The sequence below is a fragment of the Chrysemys picta genome, chromosome 12 (assembly GCF_011386835.1).
Source record: "Chrysemys picta bellii isolate R12L10 chromosome 12, ASM1138683v2, whole genome shotgun sequence".
NCBI lineage: Eukaryota > Metazoa > Chordata > Testudines > Emydidae > Chrysemys > Chrysemys picta.
This window is the reverse complement of record NC_088802.1, coordinates 3254013-3274643: the sequence shown is the minus strand read 5'-3', so window position 1 is coordinate 3274643 and position 20631 is coordinate 3254013. Positions and strand designations below refer to the sequence as shown.

The 20631-nt window shown below is 45.6% G+C and overlaps 1 protein-coding gene across 1 annotated transcript in view; it reads left to right on the top strand.

Moving 5' to 3' along the window:
* Positions 1-6884: 6884 nt before the first annotated feature.
* The window catches only part of LOC135974906 (tripartite motif-containing protein 10-like), an 18981-nt gene continuing 5234 nt past the window's right edge, over positions 6885-20631 (top strand). Inside the window, exons 1-5 of the mRNA XM_065564116.1 lie at positions 6885-7467; positions 10493-10588; positions 14494-14724; positions 15497-15519; positions 19377-19492. Of these exons, the coding sequence (XP_065420188.1) occupies positions 7060-7467; positions 10493-10588; positions 14494-14724; positions 15497-15519; positions 19377-19492 (874 nt within the window). The 5' untranslated portion in view covers positions 6885-7059. The remainder of the gene's footprint in view (positions 7468-10492; positions 10589-14493; positions 14725-15496; positions 15520-19376; positions 19493-20631) is intronic.

Genomic DNA, 20631 nt, shown 5'->3' with positions numbered 1-20631 from the left:
ACAGTCTGGAGGCACCTAGACTGAATTTAATCAGTATAGAAGGTGGACCAATACAAGATATTACCTAACCGACCTTGTCTCTCTAATATCCTGGGACCAACGCAACAACATCAACACCGCAAAATAATGTTAGCTAAGCTCTTACGTATTGCTTAGTAGTAGATCTCTCAGAAGTGCTATTAACTTGATCAGAACACTGAGCAAGAACAAAAATCAAAAACTTGAATGTATATCTGCTGGTCCGCGGATTTGATGCTAAGCCTCCCTATTAAGACAAAAAATGCTAAAAAAAGAAAAGAGGTGAGCAAGCTACTACTGACCTCCCCTGAAATCTTTCTTTCCTTCTAGAGAAGGCAGTGGAGCCCCCCACAGATTTACTTTAAATCAGTGTTGAAGGGACATCTATTACTCTAGTGGCATGAGATGGCATATGCACTTTAGATCCCCAAATCCAAAGCAAGTAGTGAAGTAGAAGAGAAAGGTACTTCTATAATTAAAAATATATACATTATAATAGTAATAAGATAATTATGTGGCCCTTTATCTCCCTCCCCAAAGTCCAGTCCACCCGAAAACTCCCCCAGCCCCAAGCAGAGTTCTGACCCTGTAAAAGGAGAAGTACTAGAGACATCATGAAGTGCACAAGGGATTTTTGCTATTGATTTTATGTCAAAAGTGCTCAGATGCTATTGTGATTGGCAGAAGAGTAAGTAAAACTAAGATAGATTGATATTCCTGCTAATCTTCAATATCTGGAAAAGGGACGGATATACTTGAATTTGTTGTTTAATCATCAATTACATGGAACTGACAATTTGTTCCATCTGAATGGGTATTAATGCTCTAAGTGTTCAGCATGCTGTTCAAGGTATACACTTTACTATACTATACATACTGCATGAAAAAAGAGTGTTCTCCAACTTCCATTCTGGATAAATATCATTTTATGTAAAGGTCATTATTGCTATTATTTCTTGGAGAACAGCAGCTAGCCGGGCTTTGCCCTCCTGCGGCATGATATACGGGGAAGATTTTAGCTCTCACAAAATGTCCTATGCCTTCAGTTTCTCTTAAGAGCTCGGCAGGTAGTCCACCCTTCCCCATAAGCCAGAACGTGTATTAAATCTAATGAACAATGCCATGTTATGCAGTATTCATTTTTGAAAGTTTATAATAAGCAACGCTCCGGGGGGGGTGGGGAGGGGCGAGGAGAAGGAGGAGTGGGGGGCGCAAGGTGGAAGTTTCGCCCTAGGGCGCAAAATATCCTTGCACCGGCCCTGTGTGGCAATGCCCCCTCCCGGTTGGAGTCCTACCTCCCTGGGCCCGAACTGAGCCGCGACGACCGGGTACCGACTGCAACCTGCAGCACATCAGCGACCAGGAGAACATAGACGGTAAGAGGGGTGGGGGTGCTCTGGGGTGGGGAGCTCCCCGCAGCCAGGGGAGCCGGGGAAATCCCCACCACCCCCCTCCACCCACAGGGGGGTGGGCAGCCCTAGGGAAATGCAGCCCTTACCACATGCAGAAGAGGAGCCGGTGGGGGGGGAGCTCTCTGCTGTCCTGCTTATGGGGGAAACATGGAAACCCTCAGCCCTCTCCGCCCCCCCACACGCACACTCTGGTGGCCCCCCCATCGCCCTCTTCCTTGCCTCGCAATGTTCAATCACTTCTCTCCCCCAGGCGAGGACCTATTCTCCTCCCCCCCATTCCCCCACTTCCGTTTTTTTTTTCTCTGTGAGACAGAGTCTTTGTTTGGGTTTTTTTATGCCTTTGGATGCCCCCTGTCCCTGTACGTCCCAATGCAGCATTATTTACCCCATCCTAATATGTCATGATGTAGCCCTATTTAACTCCCCCCCTCCGCACACCTGAGACCTTTGTGGATCCCACCTCCCCAAGCCTGTGGGTTCTACAGCCTTGGGCTCTTAGTGTGGATTCTCCTGCCACGATCCACTGTGATGGGGAGTTATTTACCTGCCTACTCAGCTGATCTGAGCCTTCCATAGTATAGTTCCTCCCCCGTTAACATTGGTCGTGAAAGACTGCGATTTTGGCATATATATTAGCATTTCTTCTTTTTTGATCGGAGTTTGGCCGCGCAACAGGATTCTTCTCCCCATACAGCAATCAGATCCAGTGTCTCCCCAGTTCGCTCCATGCCGGAGCTCGTTTGCAATTCTGGAGGACTGCATGGTCACCTGTGCTGCTGAGTTCGCCACTCTGACCAAACAGGAAATGAAATTCAAAATTTCCCGGTGGCTTTTCCTGTGTACCTGGCTAGTGCATCGGACGTTGAAAGTGCTGTACAGATGCTGGTCACAGTGGAGCACTCTGGAGATAGCTCCCGGAGGCCAATACTGTCAAATTGCATCTGCACTACCCCAAATTTGACCCAGCAAAGACAATTTTAGCGCTACTCCGCTCGCCGGGAGAGGAGGAGTACAGCAGTCGATTTTAAGAGCTTTTTTAGATCAACAGAACGGGGTTGGTTGTGTAAACACATTGCTTATAAAATTGACCTAAGGCAGCTAAATTTGACCTAACCTCGTAGTGTAGACCAGGGCACTAAGAAAAGAACTTGTAAAACTATGTGTAACAGCGCCATCTGTTGGCTTTCACCATAATTATATCCCCCTAGCTTGACCACAAGTTATTGGGCTGTATGAAGTAATGTCTGGGTGGGGGTTCTCTGGCTTGTATCATGTTAGCGGTCAGAACAGAGGGTCAAGAATGGCTTTAACATCTGTTAATTTGGGGCAGATTTTGCTTTGGCAGGAGACACATTTTTTTCAAAAAAAGTGACTGAGGTTACACTCAAACACACAACTACACTTGTGCATAGTTAATGCAGTTGTGCATAGGCACGCACAAATCCCCTGCCTAGCTATTTAACTAGCCACATCCTGGTGAGTTTATTGCATTTGCAAAGTGTAAGTTCATAACGAGTGTGTCTACAAATCACACACAGGCCTTTCCAATCTTCAGTCCTTTGAAAATGCAGGCAGCCTAAGGTAACCCATACCAGCTAACAATGGTTTTCCTCATTGACATATAGACAGTGGGACAATTGGCTAGTTTTTACCAAAATTCACTAGGCTTGGCAGAATTTGATTTTTTTATATAAATATTATATAATTTCAGTAGATAAATATCTATGTTTATTTTACGCTTTTTATTTTTATCAATTTAAATTTTCACAGTTATGGGACACTATGGGGGATGGTCAGACAATTATTTAATGACAGATGTTGAGATTCAAAACGTTTCAGTTTTATTACCATTAAAACACAAATTGTCAATATCACGTCAGAGAATAAAAAATAAATATCCTTAAATCAAACTCTAATAAGGTCTCAAGCAGCATTTTTCTTACCTTGCCCTACCTGTAAATTTCAATTATTATTTATAAAACTATATTTTGTCTGTTTGATGAAATTGCTGTTTACCAACATTTACCAATAAAAATCGAATCCTTCCTAGCCTATTACACACATGGTCAGGCAGCCATGGCAGAAAAGTTGCTGTGTGAACACACACGGAACCCTGGACTTCGTAACTAGTAAAGGTGCCTGTGCCTTTAATCATCAGTTACTAAGGGTATGTCTTCACTACCAATGTTAAAGCACTGCTGTGTAGTCATGGCACCAGCGCTGGGACAGAGCTTTCCCAGCGCTGTAAAAACCCCACTCCCTCGAGGGGAATAGCTACTAGCACTGGGAGTGCGGCTCCCAACGCTGGTGCACTGTCTACACTGGTGCTTTATAGCACTGAAACTTGCATTGCTCGGGGGGTGTTTTTTCACACCCCTGAGTGAGAAAGTTACAACGCTGTAAAGTGGCCGTGTAGACAAACCCTAAATCACAGTTGATAGAGAGCTGCCTTAGGTGCTGATACTTCCTGCCAGAGAGTCCAAGTTTCTCTGCAAAGGCATCAGCCTCTCTTGTCTAACCTGTTCTTAAAAACCTCCAGTGATGGAGATTCCACAACCTCCCTAGATCATTTGTTCTAGTGCTTAACCACCCTGACAGTTAGGAAGTTTTTTCTAATATCTAAACTAAATCTCCATTGATGCAATTTAAACCCATTGCTTCTTGTCCTGGCCTCAGTGGATAAGGAGAACAATTTATCACCTTCCTCTTTACAATCTTTTAGGTGCTTGAAGACTTATCATTCCCCTCTTCAGTCTTCTCTTCTACAGACTAAACAAACCTATTTTTTATAAACTTTCCTCATAGGAAGGTTATGCATTTAGGGATAAATAACAAGAATTTTAGTTATAAGCTGGGGACGCATCAGTTGGGAGTAATGGAGGAGGAGAAGGACCTCAGAGTCCTGGTTGATCGCAGGATAACAATGAGTCGGCAATGTGACGTGGCCGTGAAAAAAGCTAATGCGGTCTTGGGATGCATTAGGCGAGGTATTTCTAGTAGGGATAAGGAGGTGCTGGTTCCGTTATACAAGGCACTGGTGAGACCTCAATTGGAGTACTGTGTGCAGTTCTGGTCTCCCATGTTTAAAAAGGATGAAATCAAACTGGAACGGGTACAGAGAAGGGCCACTAGGATGAGCCGAGGAATGGAAAACCTGTCGTATGAAAGGAGACTCAAGGAGCTCGGTTTGTTTACCTTAACCAAAAGAAGGCTGACGGGGGATATGATTGCTCTCTTTAAATATATCAGAGGGATAAATACCAGGGAGGGAGAGGAATTATTTCAGCTTAGTACTAATGTGGACATGAGAACGAATGGATATAAACTGGCCATCGGGAAGTTTAGACTTGAAATTAGACGAAGGTTTCTAACCATCAGAGGGGTGAAGTTTTGGAACAGCCTTCCGAGGGAAACAGTGGGGGCGAAAGACCTCTCTGGCTTTAAGATTAAGCTTGATAAGTTTATGGAGGGGATGGTTTGATGAGATAAAGTGATTTTAGTCAATAGGTCAATAACGTGCCATTGCTGGTAATTAGTAACAATGGTCAATGATGGGATATTAAAAGTTACTACAGAGAACTTTTTCCAGAGGGTCTGGCTAGAGAATCTTGCCCACATGCTCGGGGTTCAGCTAATCGCCATATTTGGGGTCGGGAAGGAATTTTCCTCCAGGGTAGATTGGCAGAGGCCCTGGAGGCTTTTCGCCTTCCTCCGCAGCATGGGGCAGGGGTCCCTTGCTGAAGGATTCTCAGCGATTTGAAGTCTTTAAATCATGATTTGGGGACTTCAACAGCTGAGTCAAGGGAGAGAATTCTTCCAGGAGTGGGGTGGGTCAGCTTTTGTGGCCCGCATCATGCGGGAGGTCAGACTAGATGATCATAATGGTCCCTTCTGACCTTAGAGTCTATGAGTCTATGAGTCTAGGTTATTTTTCTAATCATTTTTATTGCTGTCCATTGGACTTTCTCCAATTTGTCCCCAAGTGTGGTGCCCATAACTGGACACCGTACTCTAGTTGAGGCCTTATCAGTATTTAGTAGATTAGAAGAATTACTTCTCATTTCTGGTTTACAACATTCCTGTTAGAACATCATTCTGGGATGTATTCTTTTTTTGTAACCGTATTACACTGTTGACTCATATTGAGTTTGAGATCCACTATAACCCCCAGATCCTTTCCTGCTCTATTCCCTCCTAGGCAGGCCTTTCCCATTTTGTATTTGTGTAACTGATTATTCCTTCCTTGTACTTTGCATTTGCCCACTGAATTTAATGTATTTGTAAAATGTCATCTTGTTACCTTTCATGTCCCTACCTGGTTTAATCTGGTTTTGTGCCTTAGCCTTCCTAATTTTATCCCTACATGCTTGTCTTGTTCTTTTATATTCATCCTCCATAATTTGACCTACTTTCCACTTTTTGTAGGACTCTTTTTTGAGTTTCAGGTCAAAAATGTTGAAATGTTCCTTTTGACATTTCACAATGGATTGGTTCACATTTTTGTTTTAAAACATCTTTTCATTTTGAAATTTGATCTTATTTTTTAAGTCAAAAGCAGAATGAAACATTTTGATTTCATCAAAATGAAATGTGTTGATTGACCCAAAATGAATTTTTTTTCAACATTTTCATTTAATGGAAAATTTCAATTTTTTAAATTCTGATTCAGAATCAAAATAAATTTAGAAATGTCAGAACTTCCCATGGAACAGAAATTCTGTTTCAACCAACGCTACTGAAAACACGACACATGTGTTATCTGATGGCTCAGTAACCAGAAGGCAAATAAAAAAAATTAAATGTGTTATTTTTTTAATCTCTCACTCTTCTTTTCTTTTTTTTTTCTTTTAGGGCGTATTCATGATTTTTGAATACATGGTGTTGGCAACACTGAATGTAGTTGAATGTTTCAAATACATTAAAAAGCGGATTTAACATGACACTCTGTAGTTCTGGATTTTAAATTTAATTGTTTAGATAACTCGTAGGAAGTTTTTAAATGTTGCGACATACAGTAATAATATAATTACACCTGTTATTTGTATTAGAATGGAGCTGATTAGATCGAGAACACCAGAACTTTGGCAAAGTTCCAGCCCCAATCAAACCCAGATGGCAAATCTGATCTATTTCTAACTCATATCAGATCCTGTTTCAAAATGTTTAAAAATAATTTCTAACTATGATGGTTGAAGGAAAGTGTAATGGCATAATTCTGCCAATACTGTTGGCCTCTATAAAGTTTTCGTGGGCATGGAATGAGGGATTTTATGATTGGCTCTTTTATTTAGAAAATGCTTGTATCACTTCAGTGACTTGTCTTACTTAATTCTGTTTATGACTGTATGGGGAAATATTTGTTTAAAGTCTAATCTGTACAAATGTAGGAGTTCAATATATTCATTATTTTATCTTTATCTACATCTCTCCTATCTCCTTATATTTTCTCCTTTCCAGAACGGAAGGATCCCAGTCTCCAGCGAACACATTCACAACAGCTCAGCAAGGAGGCACCAGGCAGGCAGCTGCAGTAGGCTGCAGGAAGGGCGGAGGCCAGCGTCAGTCGGGGATAGACACATTGCTGAGCAAAGTGAAAGTAAAAGTTACTTTCCTCGGTCTCGTAGGTGCCATGGCCGCAAGCAGTCAGGTAAAAGATCTCCAAGAGGCTGTTATCTGTTCCATTTGCCTGGCTTCTTTTGACGATCCGGTGATTCTCAAGTGTGGGCACAATTTCTGCCGATCCTGCATCACCCAGTACTGTAAGGAGTCCAAAACCTCCCCCCGGTATTCCTGCCCTCAGTGCAGAGAACCATTCCAGGAAGGGGAATTCCAGCCTAACCGGGAGCTGAGGAATGTAGTTGAAATAGCCAAAAAATTCCCAGAGCCGAGGGGGAAGAAAGCGTGTGAAAAACACGAGGAGCTTTTGAAACTCTTCTGTGAAGTGGATCAAACCCCCATCTGTGTGGTGTGCAGAGAGTCCCGCAGTCACAAAGACCACTCCGTGCTTCCTCTCGATGAGGCTGCTGTGGATTACCAGGTAATTTTTGCATTTGGGACGCATCCCGGCCCAGACACGCTCGAACAATCAGAACAGCCATCTGACAAATACAAAACCAGCAACGTAATATAACTAGCTTCCTACAATGAGAAGGTAGAAAAGCAGAAGGGATTTCACACAGGAAGAACGTTGAGGAGACATGTTTCTAAGGCCTGCTCTGCATATAGTTTTTGCACCGATCTGTGTTGGGGAGGGCTGGGATTTTTTTTTTTAAACAAGAGTTATATCAGCAAACCCCCCCCCCCCCACCCCCCGGTGTGGATACAAGTTGTACTGGTATAAAGGTGTCTGATGCCAGGAACGCTTGTTTCCCTTTCCATACAGGAATAAGCTACACCCGGTTATACAGCTGTAACTACACCCACGCTAGCAGGGCTGTATGGCTTTAATAGTACCAGGAGATGTAAAGCAGGGTATGATTTGTGTGCCCTAGAGCAAGGGCAGCCCCTGTGCAGGGAAAAATCCACACAGGGGCAGGAAACTCCACAAGTTCCAGCTCACAGAGTTTCCTTTTAATTGTTGCAGGGTCGGGGGAGCAGGGTTTGCTTCTCAGACACAATGGACAACGGCTGGGGGGGGCCTGGCCCATTCCAGCACATTTCTTGAAATCTGCGGAGGCAGGGGTAGGGTGACCATATTTTCAAAATGAAGATCCAGGGTCCTGTTATCTGGAGGGAAGGAGGTGGAGGATCAGGGAGGAGAACACGCCGGCTTTGGCAACTGGGAAAGAATTATGTCCATTCCTTACCATATTTTCCTACTCAACCAAGCAACACTCCCCTTTCTCCTTCTCGTCCCTCTCCAAAATAAAAACCAAGGCACGTTAAATTCTTTTATAGCAGAGAGTCTTGAAAATGTAACTGATGTACATTAATCACTATGGTGTAACGATGTGGTTCTGGCGGGACCCAACTGAGAGTGCCAATTCAGGACAAATTGCTAAAACAGGGCAGTTACAGCCGAAGGCTGGGGTTTTTCCACCTCTAAGGCAAACCAAACCAGCCAGACAAAGAGGACTTTGGTCTCACCCCACTGGCTAACCACAAGTCACACAAGCAATTCCCTTAGACACTCCAGTTTCCCAGTATCACCACTAGTGCCACTCGTTATGGGGATGAATGTTTATGAAAACCAGTACCCCAGTAAAAGGAAAAAGGTTCTCCTGATCCCAAAGGACCAAGCCCCAGACCCAGGTCAATATACAAATCAGATTTTATCCACAAATCACGCTGATGCCAATCCTTTAGAATCTAAAATCTAAAGGTTTATTCATAAAAGGAAAAAGAGATGAGAGTTAGAATGGGTTAAATGGAATCAATTACATACAGTAATGGCAAAGTTCTTGGTTCAGGCTTGTAGCAGTGATAGAATAAACTGCAGGTTCAAATCAAGTCTCTGGAGTACATCCCCAGCTGGGATGGGTCATCAGTCCTTTGTTCAGAGCTTCAGTTTGTAGCAAAGTTCCTCCAGAGGTAAGAAGTAGGATTGAAGACGAGGCATCAACCTTTTATAGTTTTTTTCAGGTGTAAGAACACCTCTTTGTTCTCACTGTGGAAAATTACAGCAAAATGGAGTCTGGAGTCACATGGGCAAGTTCCTGCATACTTTGCTGAGTTTCAAGGCGTATTTGCCTTCTCTCAATGGGTCCATTGTATAGCTGATGGTCCTTAATGGGCCATCAAGCAGGCTAGGCAGAGCTAACACCAGCTTGTCTGGGATGTTTCCCAGCAGCATAGCATAAGTTTGAAATACAGACAGTATAGAGCCAATATTCACAACTTCAACTACAAAAGTGATACACACATACAGATAGCATAATCATAACCAGCAAACCATAACCTTGTCTTAGACGCCTCATTTGACCCCCTTTATACAAGATTTGGTGCCACTACAGGACTTTGGTTGCAACCATGTTCTATATGGTCCCAGATTATATCAATAACGTCACATATGGTTGCAAGGCTCAAGCAGCTTTTTCTATAGGGGGGGGGGGGTAAAGAAGACTTAAGGATGGTACCTGCCCCCAGTTTCTGTGTGTCACTGGGTTAGAGCTGTTTGGACGGTGTCCCAGTGACTCATCTCACTGACTCTCCCCTACATTCTCCGGCAATCCCAGTGCTTAGTGGGAGTCAGGAATTGGTTATGCGTAGGGGGAGGGGGAAGATTATTTCTCAGGCCCACTTAGAAATGCCAAGGCCGGTGATGTATCAAAACATGCCCTGGGTGACAGTGTGGTTCGGAGACTGCTCAGAAAATTTGCAGTGAGCATGAGCAGAGTGTGAACACATGTGCACTGAGGCAGTGAAGCCTCAGTCAAGCCCTGTCCTTAGCTCAGTTTCCCTGTCAGTAAGGCCTAGATTCACAGTATTTACTTAGGAGCCTAAACCCCAGTTTGAGGCTACACTGTAATGTACAACATTCCTGCTGAGCCCTGGAGGTGCCTAAATGCCCTCGGCCTCTGTTTTCAGTAACTAGTTCCCTCAGCACCTGTGCTACTACTTCTGGCCATGTGCACTGCATCTCAATGCCGGTCTCCCACCTAAGCCCCAGGGAAGATCAGCCTTAGGCCACCTAACTCCTGTCTGGGATCTAAGCTGGTAGGCGGCCTGAGGCCCCTCAGGTGAGGTCACTCACAGAACGCTCTCCCTCATCATTTTTAGCCCAGTGTTTAGAGCACTCACCTGGGACATGGGAGGCCACAGGTTCAAGCCCCTCTTCCACCTGATGAGGAGACGGGATTTGAACAGGGATCTGCCCCCTCTCTATGGGATATTCTGAGGTGGGGCTCCCTCCATCTCTCCTGCTGAAGCTGTTCCACTGGGGATGAATACTTAGAGAGTCATTTGCAGGAGAGAGAGAGACCGCAAGCATGAGAAGGACTGTATAGTCATGTGGCTGGAGCACTCACCCATTTTATTATGCATTTAATATTCTTGAAAATATAAATAAAATGGGGAAAAGCCTCCAAAAGCAACTGAAACTAAACCAGTTTTTCTTTTGTTAGGAAAAAATTCAGAGCCATTTGGAGAGTTTGAAGAAAGAGAGAGACGAGATTCTGTCGTATAAATCGAGTGGGGAAAATACAAGCCAGAAACTACTGGTAGGTGCCGTTCTTACTCAGAGACAAACGTGCACAGGGACATTATTGATACTCTGTTTAGTCTAACAGAAGAAGAACATTGAGAAACATCTTCCCTTCCATGAAAGATTGTTACTTATTTATTCTCATTGTAAAGAAAAACTGTTCTGATTTAATTGAGTATAAACACGAAAATGGAGCATTAAGGGAAGTTTTAATAATCCAAATATTTCCATTGATAATGTGAGTGTAATTTGTTTAGCTAACAGTAGTTTCTCCTTTAGTCTTTCAACTAGAGCTGGTCGAAATTCAACCACAAAAAAGTCCTGTAGGAAAATGGAATTTAGTAGAAAACAATTTTTTTCCATGGGAAAATGTCTTTTACAAATAAATAAATAAGCAGTTTTTTTTACAGGAAACTTCAGAATGAACAAAAATGTTTATTTTCATTTCAAACTGAAGTTTCCATTTTGGTTTTTAAAAGCTGAAATTTTTTCAGAATTTCAAATGTTTTTATCCCTTTGCTTCCCCATTTCCTCCCTTTAGCCACTGATACAATAACATGAATAATTTCCAGTTTTTTTCTCCTATATTTTCCTTTTTGCCAATTTTTCTAAAATGGGAGAACTTTTGAAGCGTTCCGGAGAGAATGGAATAAAAGGAACAAATGGGCTGGTTGTGGAAATGGACATTATTTTATTACATTTTAGGAAAAAGGGGAAACAGAAATGTGAATTTTTTTCAAGTTATTTCATGATATTTTTCAAACAAATTAAAAGTCCCATTTTGAACACTGAAAAATGGAAACAACTTTGAAATTTCAAATTTTTTTGCAAATTCCTCTTCCATTTTTTGGCTTTACTTTCAACAGACAGAACTGTTAGCATATAAGCTTGTTTGTTAACCTGAGATAGAATTTTGGGTTTGACTTTAGATATTCTGACATCCTTACTAATGTGTGTGAAGGACAAAGGACAAAGACACTGTGTGTGGCTTCTGCCTGGCCAGATGGGTTTGTTAGTATGATGGGAACGGATAAGAACAGAGAACGTGTTACAGGGTGACTTTTAAAAACTAACTTTATATTTGTGGAAAATCTAAGCACTATACCCAGATGTACAGACACTCTCTTTTCCCAACCTATGTATTATATAAATTTATATAACATTAGCTTCAATAAAATTTTTAAATATGAGCACACACTGGAAGGCTGCCTGGCTCCTCTCTCAAGCCAAGGTCAAGCAACCAGTTAGGAGGGGCAAAGGGGGACGGGGGAGGAAGAAACACTAAAAACCAAAGAAATGCCCGGCCTTGGCCAGGCCACAACCTCACTCCTCACCCCTCCCCTGGGGTACAGAAGAGGTGGGATGAAGACCTCAGACTCCCGACCCTCCAGAACGGAACATGACCACAAGTTGTAAGGGGAGTGACTAGGGGCGCGCACTGCAGGCAAGGCTCTGTGGTGTCAGAGCTGGGAAGAGGGATGTAATGATGCTCGTTCAGGTGGGACCCAACTGAGAGGGTCAATTCAGGACAAACAGCTTAAAGCAGGGCAGTTAAAACCCTATGCTGGGTTTTTCTACCTGTAAGGCAAACCAAACCAGCCAGCCAGGACTTTGGTTTTACCTCACTGGCTAACCACAAGTCACACAAGCAATTCCCTTAGACACTCCGGTTTCCCAGTATCACCACCAGTGCTACTCATTATGGGGACAAATGGCTATGAAAACCAATACCCCAGTAAAAGAAAAAAGGTTCTCTCGATCCCAAAGGACCAAGCCCCAAACCCAGGTCAATATACAAATCAGATCTTGCCCACAAATCACGCTGTCGCCAATCCTTTAGAATCTAAAGGTTTATTCATAAAAGGAAAAAGATAGAGATGAGAGCTAGAACTGGTTAAATGGAATCAGTGACATACAGTAATGGCAGAGTTCTTGGTTCAGGTTTGTAGCAGTGATAGAATAAACTGCAGGTTCAAGTCCAGTCTCTGGAACATCCCCAGCTGGGATGGGTCCTCAGTCCTTTGTGTAGAGTTTGTAGCAAAGTCCCTCCAGAGGTAAGAAGCAGGACTGAAGACAAGATGGAGGAGCTGCAGCAGCTTTTTATAGTCTCTTGCCATGTGGTCTCTGCTTTCTTTGTCCCAAGGACAAGCTGTCCATCACATGGCCTGGAAAAACCTCAGAGTTCTGTCCATAGGCATGTCCCTGCATACCTTGCTGAGTCACAAGGCGTATCTGCCTTCTCTCAATGGGTCCATTGTATAGCTGATGGTCCGTGATGGGCCATCAAGCAGGGTAGGCATTGCTGACACCAAATTGTCTGGGGTGTCACCCAGAAGCACAGCACAAGTTTGAAATACAGACAGGATAGAGCCAATATTCATAACTTCAACTACAAAACTGATACACACATATAGACAGCATAATCATAACCAGCAAACCATAACCTTGTCTTAGCACCTTATTTGACCCCCTTTATATAAGATTTGGTGCCACTACAGGACTTTGGTTGCAACAATGATCTGTACGGTTACAGATTCTGTCAATAATGTCACAAGGGGACGCGGGTAAACACTCTGTGGCATGAGAGCTGAGAATGGGGTCATGGGGTAAAGGTTCTGCGTGTCAGAGCTGGGAAGGGGACGAGGAGTAAAGGCTCTGCGGCGTTGGAGCTGGGAAGGGGGTCACGGGCTAAAGGCTCTGCGGCATTGGAGCCGGGAAGGGGGGTGCGGGGTAAGGGCTCTGCGGCGTCAGAGCCGAGAAGGGGGACACGGGGTAAAGGCTCTGTGGTGAGGGTGATACAGGGTAAAGGCTCTGCTGATGTATAGAGCTGGGAAGGGGGACGCGGGGTAAAGGCTCTGCTGGTGTGTACAGCTATGGATATCCTTGCTTGGAACTAACCCCAGCAAACATCGCATTGCCTGCGCTTCGGACTTTTGGTCTTCTGCTTTCTGTCTGCGTGACAAGAACCAGGGGCGGGGCTAAGGGAAAAGCCTCGAACAATAACCACAACAGAATAGCGCGGGCAGCCACTAGAGAAATCTGCTGCCCCAGGGACGGCTGGTCACTTAACACCTCACCAAACCCTACTGAAGTCATTGGAAAGACTCCTATTGATGTTGGTGAGCTTTGGAACAGGCCCTAGTGATATCGCTGCAAGACGTTGCCATGAAGAAGATTTGGGTTCTAAATATGATGTAAGTTTCTTGCTCCTGGGGTATCAGGAGCTAGACTGCTCCAGAAAGAGCATGAATTGGTGGGCTTCTGTCCAGTTCACATGCGCACGTTTCTAAGTGCCCTGCAAACTCAGATTTGAACCTGCAAAAAGGTGTCTTGCCAGCCACCCAGTTTGTGCTCAGAATACCTCTGTGGATAAAATTGGAGATTTATGATGTGACAAAATGTATATATCCTAACCTGTGCATTCAACGCTCATCAGAGCAATTGTTGCTCTAATTTTAAATCCATTTTTAGAAACATGACCCTATTCACTAGGTGTATTTTGTGGAGGCAGCTCTGACACCACAGAGCCTCCCCAGTTCAAGTCTAGTGCTTCTGAATTTGGGTTCTGCTGTTTGCTCCCCAGAAGTAACCTTGCCTGTCCAGTCCTGGATCCCACACCTGCTGTACTTTCTGTTGTTTGAAGGATCTGGTTTTCTAGACGCCACTGATAACAGAATATCCTAATCATGCAAGATACATTCATATTCTAAACACCCGTTAGGATTCTTGAAAATCCACTGGAAAATTGTCTGTCTACTGAGCATAGAGTTTGTTCTCAATAAAATATCAGGAGTTAAATTCTCTGGGGTTGCAATGACATGCTCCCGTGTGCATACATAAGGCTTTATAAAATGTCCCATAACTCACTCCATGTTCCTGTCCTTGACTTGTGCTTTCCCTGTTTGTGTCTCGTCATTTCAGAAACAGCTGGAAACTGGGAGGCAGAAGATTGTGGCTGAATTTCAGCAACTGCGTCAGTTTCTGGAGGAACAAGAGCGACTCCTGCTGGCCCAGTTGGAAGAGCTGAATAAGGAAATTGAAAAGAGGAGGGATGAGTATGCTGCCAAACTATCTGAGGAACTATCCTCTTTCAGTTCCCTGATCAGTGAGATGGAGCAGAAGTGCCAGCTGCCAGCATGTGAATTCCTGCAGGTGAGACGGTGTTAGAAACTCCCTGGAACCTTTCTCAGGGCAAGAAAGTCTCCTAAACCTTCACTTTTGGAGTGTAGGAGTGAATGGTCAAACATAGAGTATTGCTAAAATATACATTATTTTTCCTGAAGGGGTTGATAAAATTCCCAGTAAAGTCAATGGAAATATACTTCTTGAGTACAATGGGCATTGGATCAAGCCCTAAATGTAAAAAAAAATTGCATTTGAATTCTAGTCGGAGAAGACTCCTCCAAAAATGGCAAACTCCAAATTCTGTTCTCCCTGTCTCATAATGCAAGAACAAAGGGAAATTCAATAAAATTAGAAGGTGACAAATTCAAACCTGATCCAACTAACATTTTTTCACACATCACGTAATTAGACTGGAACTCACTGCCACCAGATGTCGTTGAGACCCAGCATTTTCCAAAACTCAAAAAGTGATCTGCTATTGATATGGATAACACAGTATCCAGAGTGATATTAAACCTCATTCATCACTAGACTGAGCCCTCTGATTCCATGTGCCGGGTGGTTATTCAAAGAGCTAGTGTGCTTCCACGTAGAAACTTCCTGGGCCCAGATCCTGAACTTACAGCACTTTTCCAAAGGAGCAAAGGCAACACGTTCAACGTTTTTGTTTGTGTTAATAAATAACAAATAATTTCACTTTGAACCTCAAACTGTGAAGACAAAGTGAGTCCCCTCCAGAGCAGGAGGGATCCTTAGTGTGAGAGATGGGACTGAATTTCCTTTTATCTTTCTCCTCTAGGACATGAAAGGCACCTTGAGCAGGTAGGTGGCTCTTTCTCACTCTCCCTTTCACTTCCCAATGCAGGGAAGGGATTTTGGACACGAGACCTGGCTCCCCATGGTCCAGCAGTGCAGAGTGTGGGGCTGGTTCCCAATCTGTCTCCGTTAAATCTAATCTTGGGGCTGTTGTCATTTTGACTAGACTCCAGAATAGAGCAGCCTGAAAAAAGAGTGATTTACCTACAGACAGGGGTGTTTATAGTGTAGCTGGTGGAATGGAGACTTCAGGAGATTGGGGATGGAGAATGGGTCTCATTTCTAGGTCATAGTCTCCAAACTCCACCTAGTTTGTTAATTGTTTCTAATTATGCAGTGAGCTCTATCCGTGTGCTGGGCGTGGCAAGAGATATGATGGAAGAGACATTCCCTGCTCTAAGGAATTTATAATGTGCTATTATCAGTAGTACTATGGCAGTGCCTAGAGGCCCAAGGCAAAATCAGATCCCAATATGCTGGGTGCTGCACAGACACACAGACAGAGACAGTCCCTGCCCCAAGGAGTTTACAGTCTAAATATACACAAGAAACACAGGGCAGAGGAGGAAGGATTAAAATCGATTTAAGAGGACATTCAATAAAGTCAAAGTGCTGCACTTTGGAAGGAAAAATCAAATGTACAACTATGAAATGGGGAATCACTGGCTAGGGAGCTGTACTGCAGAAAAACATCTGGGGGTTCCAGTGGATCACACATTGAAGGAGTCGGCAGTGTGATGCTCTTGTGAAAAAGGCAGATGTCATTGTGGGATGTTGTCCCAGGTTGCTGTATTCACCGCAGGTGGTGCCTCCTCCTGGCTGTTTGGGGGATTAGCTCTCTTCCACAGCCAACATCTCCCCTTGCCGTCTCTCCCCTGTTGTCTTGCGCTCACTCTGCAGCCTCATCTCTCGCTCCAAGAGCTGCAGCTTCCTCTTCGTGACTAATCCTCCAGCCAGGTCACTAAATGGTTTCCCCTTCTGGGTCCAGAGTCTCCCTGGTCCCACTGTCCAGGCAATGCCGCTCCATCAGTGGCTGGTAGGGGAATTCGAGCCTGCCCACTGCTCCAGGGTCCAGCCCAGGGACCGTACCACATGCAGGCAAGGTCTGCTCGCTCCCTGGGCTGCTTCCTACTCCACTCCCATAGGCTTTCTTCTCCACCCTTCTCTCTTATAGGGGTTAGGCTACATGACCCTTGCAGTCCCTTCTAGCCCTCTGATTCTAAGTACTCCCTTCCCTCAGGGCCAGGCTCCCAGCATGCTGTTCTTTCCCTGGGTTCCCTCTTTCCCGTTCAAATGCACAGAGGGGGGCTGCAGACTTCCTCACTGCAGCCAATTTCTGTTGCCAGCTTCCTGGCTGTATCCTAGCCCAGCCCCCACCTGCTCAGATGAGCTTCATCGTCCAATCAGGCATTGCTTCTCTGGCCTAAACCGCTCATGTGTGGCCCATTTCTCTAATCTCCTCTTTCTCAGCTTCCTTCACTCTTTTTGGGGGGTTGATGTGGGGTGAACACCCACCACAGATGTATTAACAGGAGTGTCAATGTCAGACACAGGAGGACGTTGTTCCACCCTTCTTGCCAGGGTGAGGCCTCAACTGGAATCCTGTGTCCAGTTTTGGGCATCACACTTTCAGAAAGATGTGGAAAAATTGGAGAGAATTCAGAGGAGAGCAACAAAATATCTGAGGTTTGGAATGGATGAGCTGTGAGGAAAGGTTGAAATAAATGGGTGTGTTGAGCCTTCTCTTCTCTAGACTGAGGGAGACCCTGCGAACAGTCTTCAGCTATGTCTGAGGCTGTTCTACAGAGAGCGGTGATCAGTTGTTCTTCAAGTCCCCTGAGGGCAGAACAAGAAGTAATCGGTTTAATTTGCCACAAGGGAGATTTACATCAGTGTGACGGGTTCCCGGGGCACAGCCTAGACTGTGGGTCTGCTGAGCCCTCCAAATCCCCAACCTGGGCTGCCTCTCGCACTGTGATGCTGATGTCAAGCTACAAGCCTGACAGGCCCTGCTCTGACACAGACACCTACGGGCAGGGACCTGCCCAGCTGTGTTACATGAATCCTCTCCCAGCCATTGATGAACCAGCAATAGAAGGCGCCAGCCAGTTCCCCCCAGCTCCAGTCCTGCCCCCCAGAACTGCACTGACCCACACTGCTCAAGGCTCCCTCGGGCAGTGCAAGTTCATTCAGTAGTTTGCCGTCCCTCCGTGTACACACACTGGCCTTTGTAAGCTGAGAACCCCTGTGCTAGTGGACTGACCATTGTATGTATCCAAAGAACTAAATAAGAACATAAATTATTTTTGAAATGGGTTAGTGGGTCTCACGCCAGGTCCTGGTACGATGGGTATCTACATCACCACAAGGATTGTCACTAATTGTCTCCCTTAAATGGTGTATAGGATATAAGTCAGGGGATCCTGCGTACCCACACTCACAATACAAGACCGAGGGGACGTTCAGTGCAACTGAAAGGCAACTAGTGTAACGCTGAGAAAAGGAAATGCTGTTTTTTTCTATTACACAATTGATTATTAACCTGTGGAACTCATTGCCCCATGATATTACTGAGTTTCATAAATGCATAAAGTTGAATGCCAAAAACAACTGTAAGATCATCACATTCGACCTCTTATATATCACAGCACAGGCTCCGACTTTCTCATTTCCCTGTGGGTGTTAGACCCCTGCTCGGCCCCGGGCCCTGCCCCCACTCATCCCCTTCCCCCAAGGCCCCGCCTCTTCCTGCCCTGCCCCGCCTCTTCCCACCCTTGTTCCTCCCCTCCCCCCAGCACCTCCTGCCTGCTGCTGAACAGCTGATCCCCGGTGGGTGGGAGGCAGAGGGAGGAGCTGATCGGCAGGGCCAGCTAGCGGGCGGGAGGCACTGGGCGGGAGGGGAGAAAGCTGATCTATGGGGCTGCTGGGGGGTGCTGAGCACCCACGATTTTTTTTCTGGAGTCGGTGCCTCTGTATCACAGGTCCTTACATTTCACCCAGTTATTGCTGTATTCAGCCCAATCACTTGAATTCGACTAAATCCTAACGTGTGTTGACTAAAGCACCTTCCAGAAAGCCAGTCAGTCTAGATTTAAAGACATCAACAGACAGTAACACTTGAAGCTCCCTAGAAGTGGGGAGGGGCAGCGGTGCCCAAACCATGGCCCCAGCCCTGGTCTGCTTCTTCCCCTGAGACCCTGCCCCCTGATCACTCCTCTCCACCCCCTCCCCCCATCACTTGCCTTTAAGGCAGGTACAAAGGCAGAGAGCAGAGCTCTCCCACTTTTAAAAGTGATGGGGCCACGGCCCCCGTGTTCTGGCGCCCCTGTCCAGAGATGGAGAATCCACCACTTCCCTTTGCAGTTTCTTCCAATGGTTAATCCACCCGCACTGTTAACAATGTCTGTCTGATTTCCCATTGGAATTTCTCTGGCTTCAGCTTCCAGCAATTGGTCCTTGTTGTGCCTTTGTTTGCTAAACTGAGGAGCTCTTTAGTACCAAGTCTGTTCTCCCCATGACGGTATTTATACCCCACACTCAAGTGCCAGGGTTCTCTCAGTGCAAGGCATTTTTACCAGCCCTCAAATCAGTTTCGTGGGTCTTCTCTGCACCGTCTCCAGTATTTCAACGACCATTTTAAAATGGGGACACCAGAACTGGAGGCAGTTTTTCAATATCAGTCTCACCAGAATGAAGGGGAAGCTTGTAGTGTCCAAGCTGGGATTGGACCAATTCCTGGGGCAACAGAGACTTTAATCCTCCAGGGTCTGCTGAGCTACAACCATTCACTGGAGTAAAACACCAGTTAGTAAAACACAAATATGACCGAACTCCACAACGAGTAACACTGGGTTGTTCTTCAGATGCGAGAGGGAGAAGTTTCAGAACCCAGTGGCCTTTTCTTCTGAACTGAAATGGAGAATCTGGGAATCTTCTCAAGGAAATGCATCTCTGGAGACCATAATGAAGAAATTCACAGGTAATAAACAGTCACCTGGGGGATTTTCTCACCTATGTTACACTGATAATTGACAGAGTTGGGGAAATCTCTTAGGGACAATGATTGTGGATGGAGATAGTCAACTAATCATTTGGAACCTCTGAATTCCCTCCTCAGCTCTCAATACAGCACATACACACTGGGTTCGCGGCCTACATTCGCACTCCCTGGGGTTTCCTTTCTTAGCAGCTGTGAACGTTAACCTGAGCTTGGTCTTCCTGCTGAATTCACTGTTTTTCAAGTATGTTTGTTTGGATTTTCTGTCTGCAAGTCCTCCGGTGTCACCACAGTCCCTCTCTTGCTTTAGAGCAGGGGTGGGGAACCTTTTTTCTATCACGGGCCATTGACCCACAGAAAAGAATCAGTCACGGGCCACTTACCCACGGGGGGGGTGGGGGCGTGAAGGCTCAGGGCTTCCCCCCGCAGCAGGCCAAGCCGGCGCTCGCGGTGCCAGACCCACACTCTGTGGCACTGGAACAATTTTTACAGTGGAGGTACTGAAAGCCAGTGGTCCCCAAACTTTTTACCTGGCTCCACCCCCTTACCCCTGTCTGTGCCCCCTCTCCCCAGAGCTGGGGCCAAGACTGGGCCGTGGCTCTGGGAGGGGGGGCGAGATGTGGACAGGGGTAAGGGGGCTGAGGCTGGGACCACAGCTGGGGGTGGGAGCAGAGCCCTGGGTGCGGAGCCAGCAGACGGGACCCTGCGTGCGGTGCCGGGGCAGAACCCCGGGCGGGGGTCCAGCAGCCAGCTGGGACCCTGGGCGTGGGGCCGTGGCTGGGACCCTGTGCAAAATCTGGGGGGTGCTGCAGTACCCTCCGCACTCCTAGTTCTCACAGCTCTGCACAGAGGCTGGGGGCTTCAGTACTCGCAGCTCCAACCCTCCAGTGGGTTGGGGGGGTGCTACAGGCCAGATTAAATTTAGCAACGGGCCGGATCTGGCCCGCAGGCCGTAGGTTCCCCACCCCTGCTTTAGAGATTCTCCACCTTTTATCCTGAGCTGGAGATAATGAGACCACCAGGGCTGTCAGTTTTACTGAGTACTAATGGTTCAAGGGCAGATTTAAAGTTGATCGAATGCTAATCAGTGAAAAAGTATCTGTGTGTGGGTCTGTCTGTGA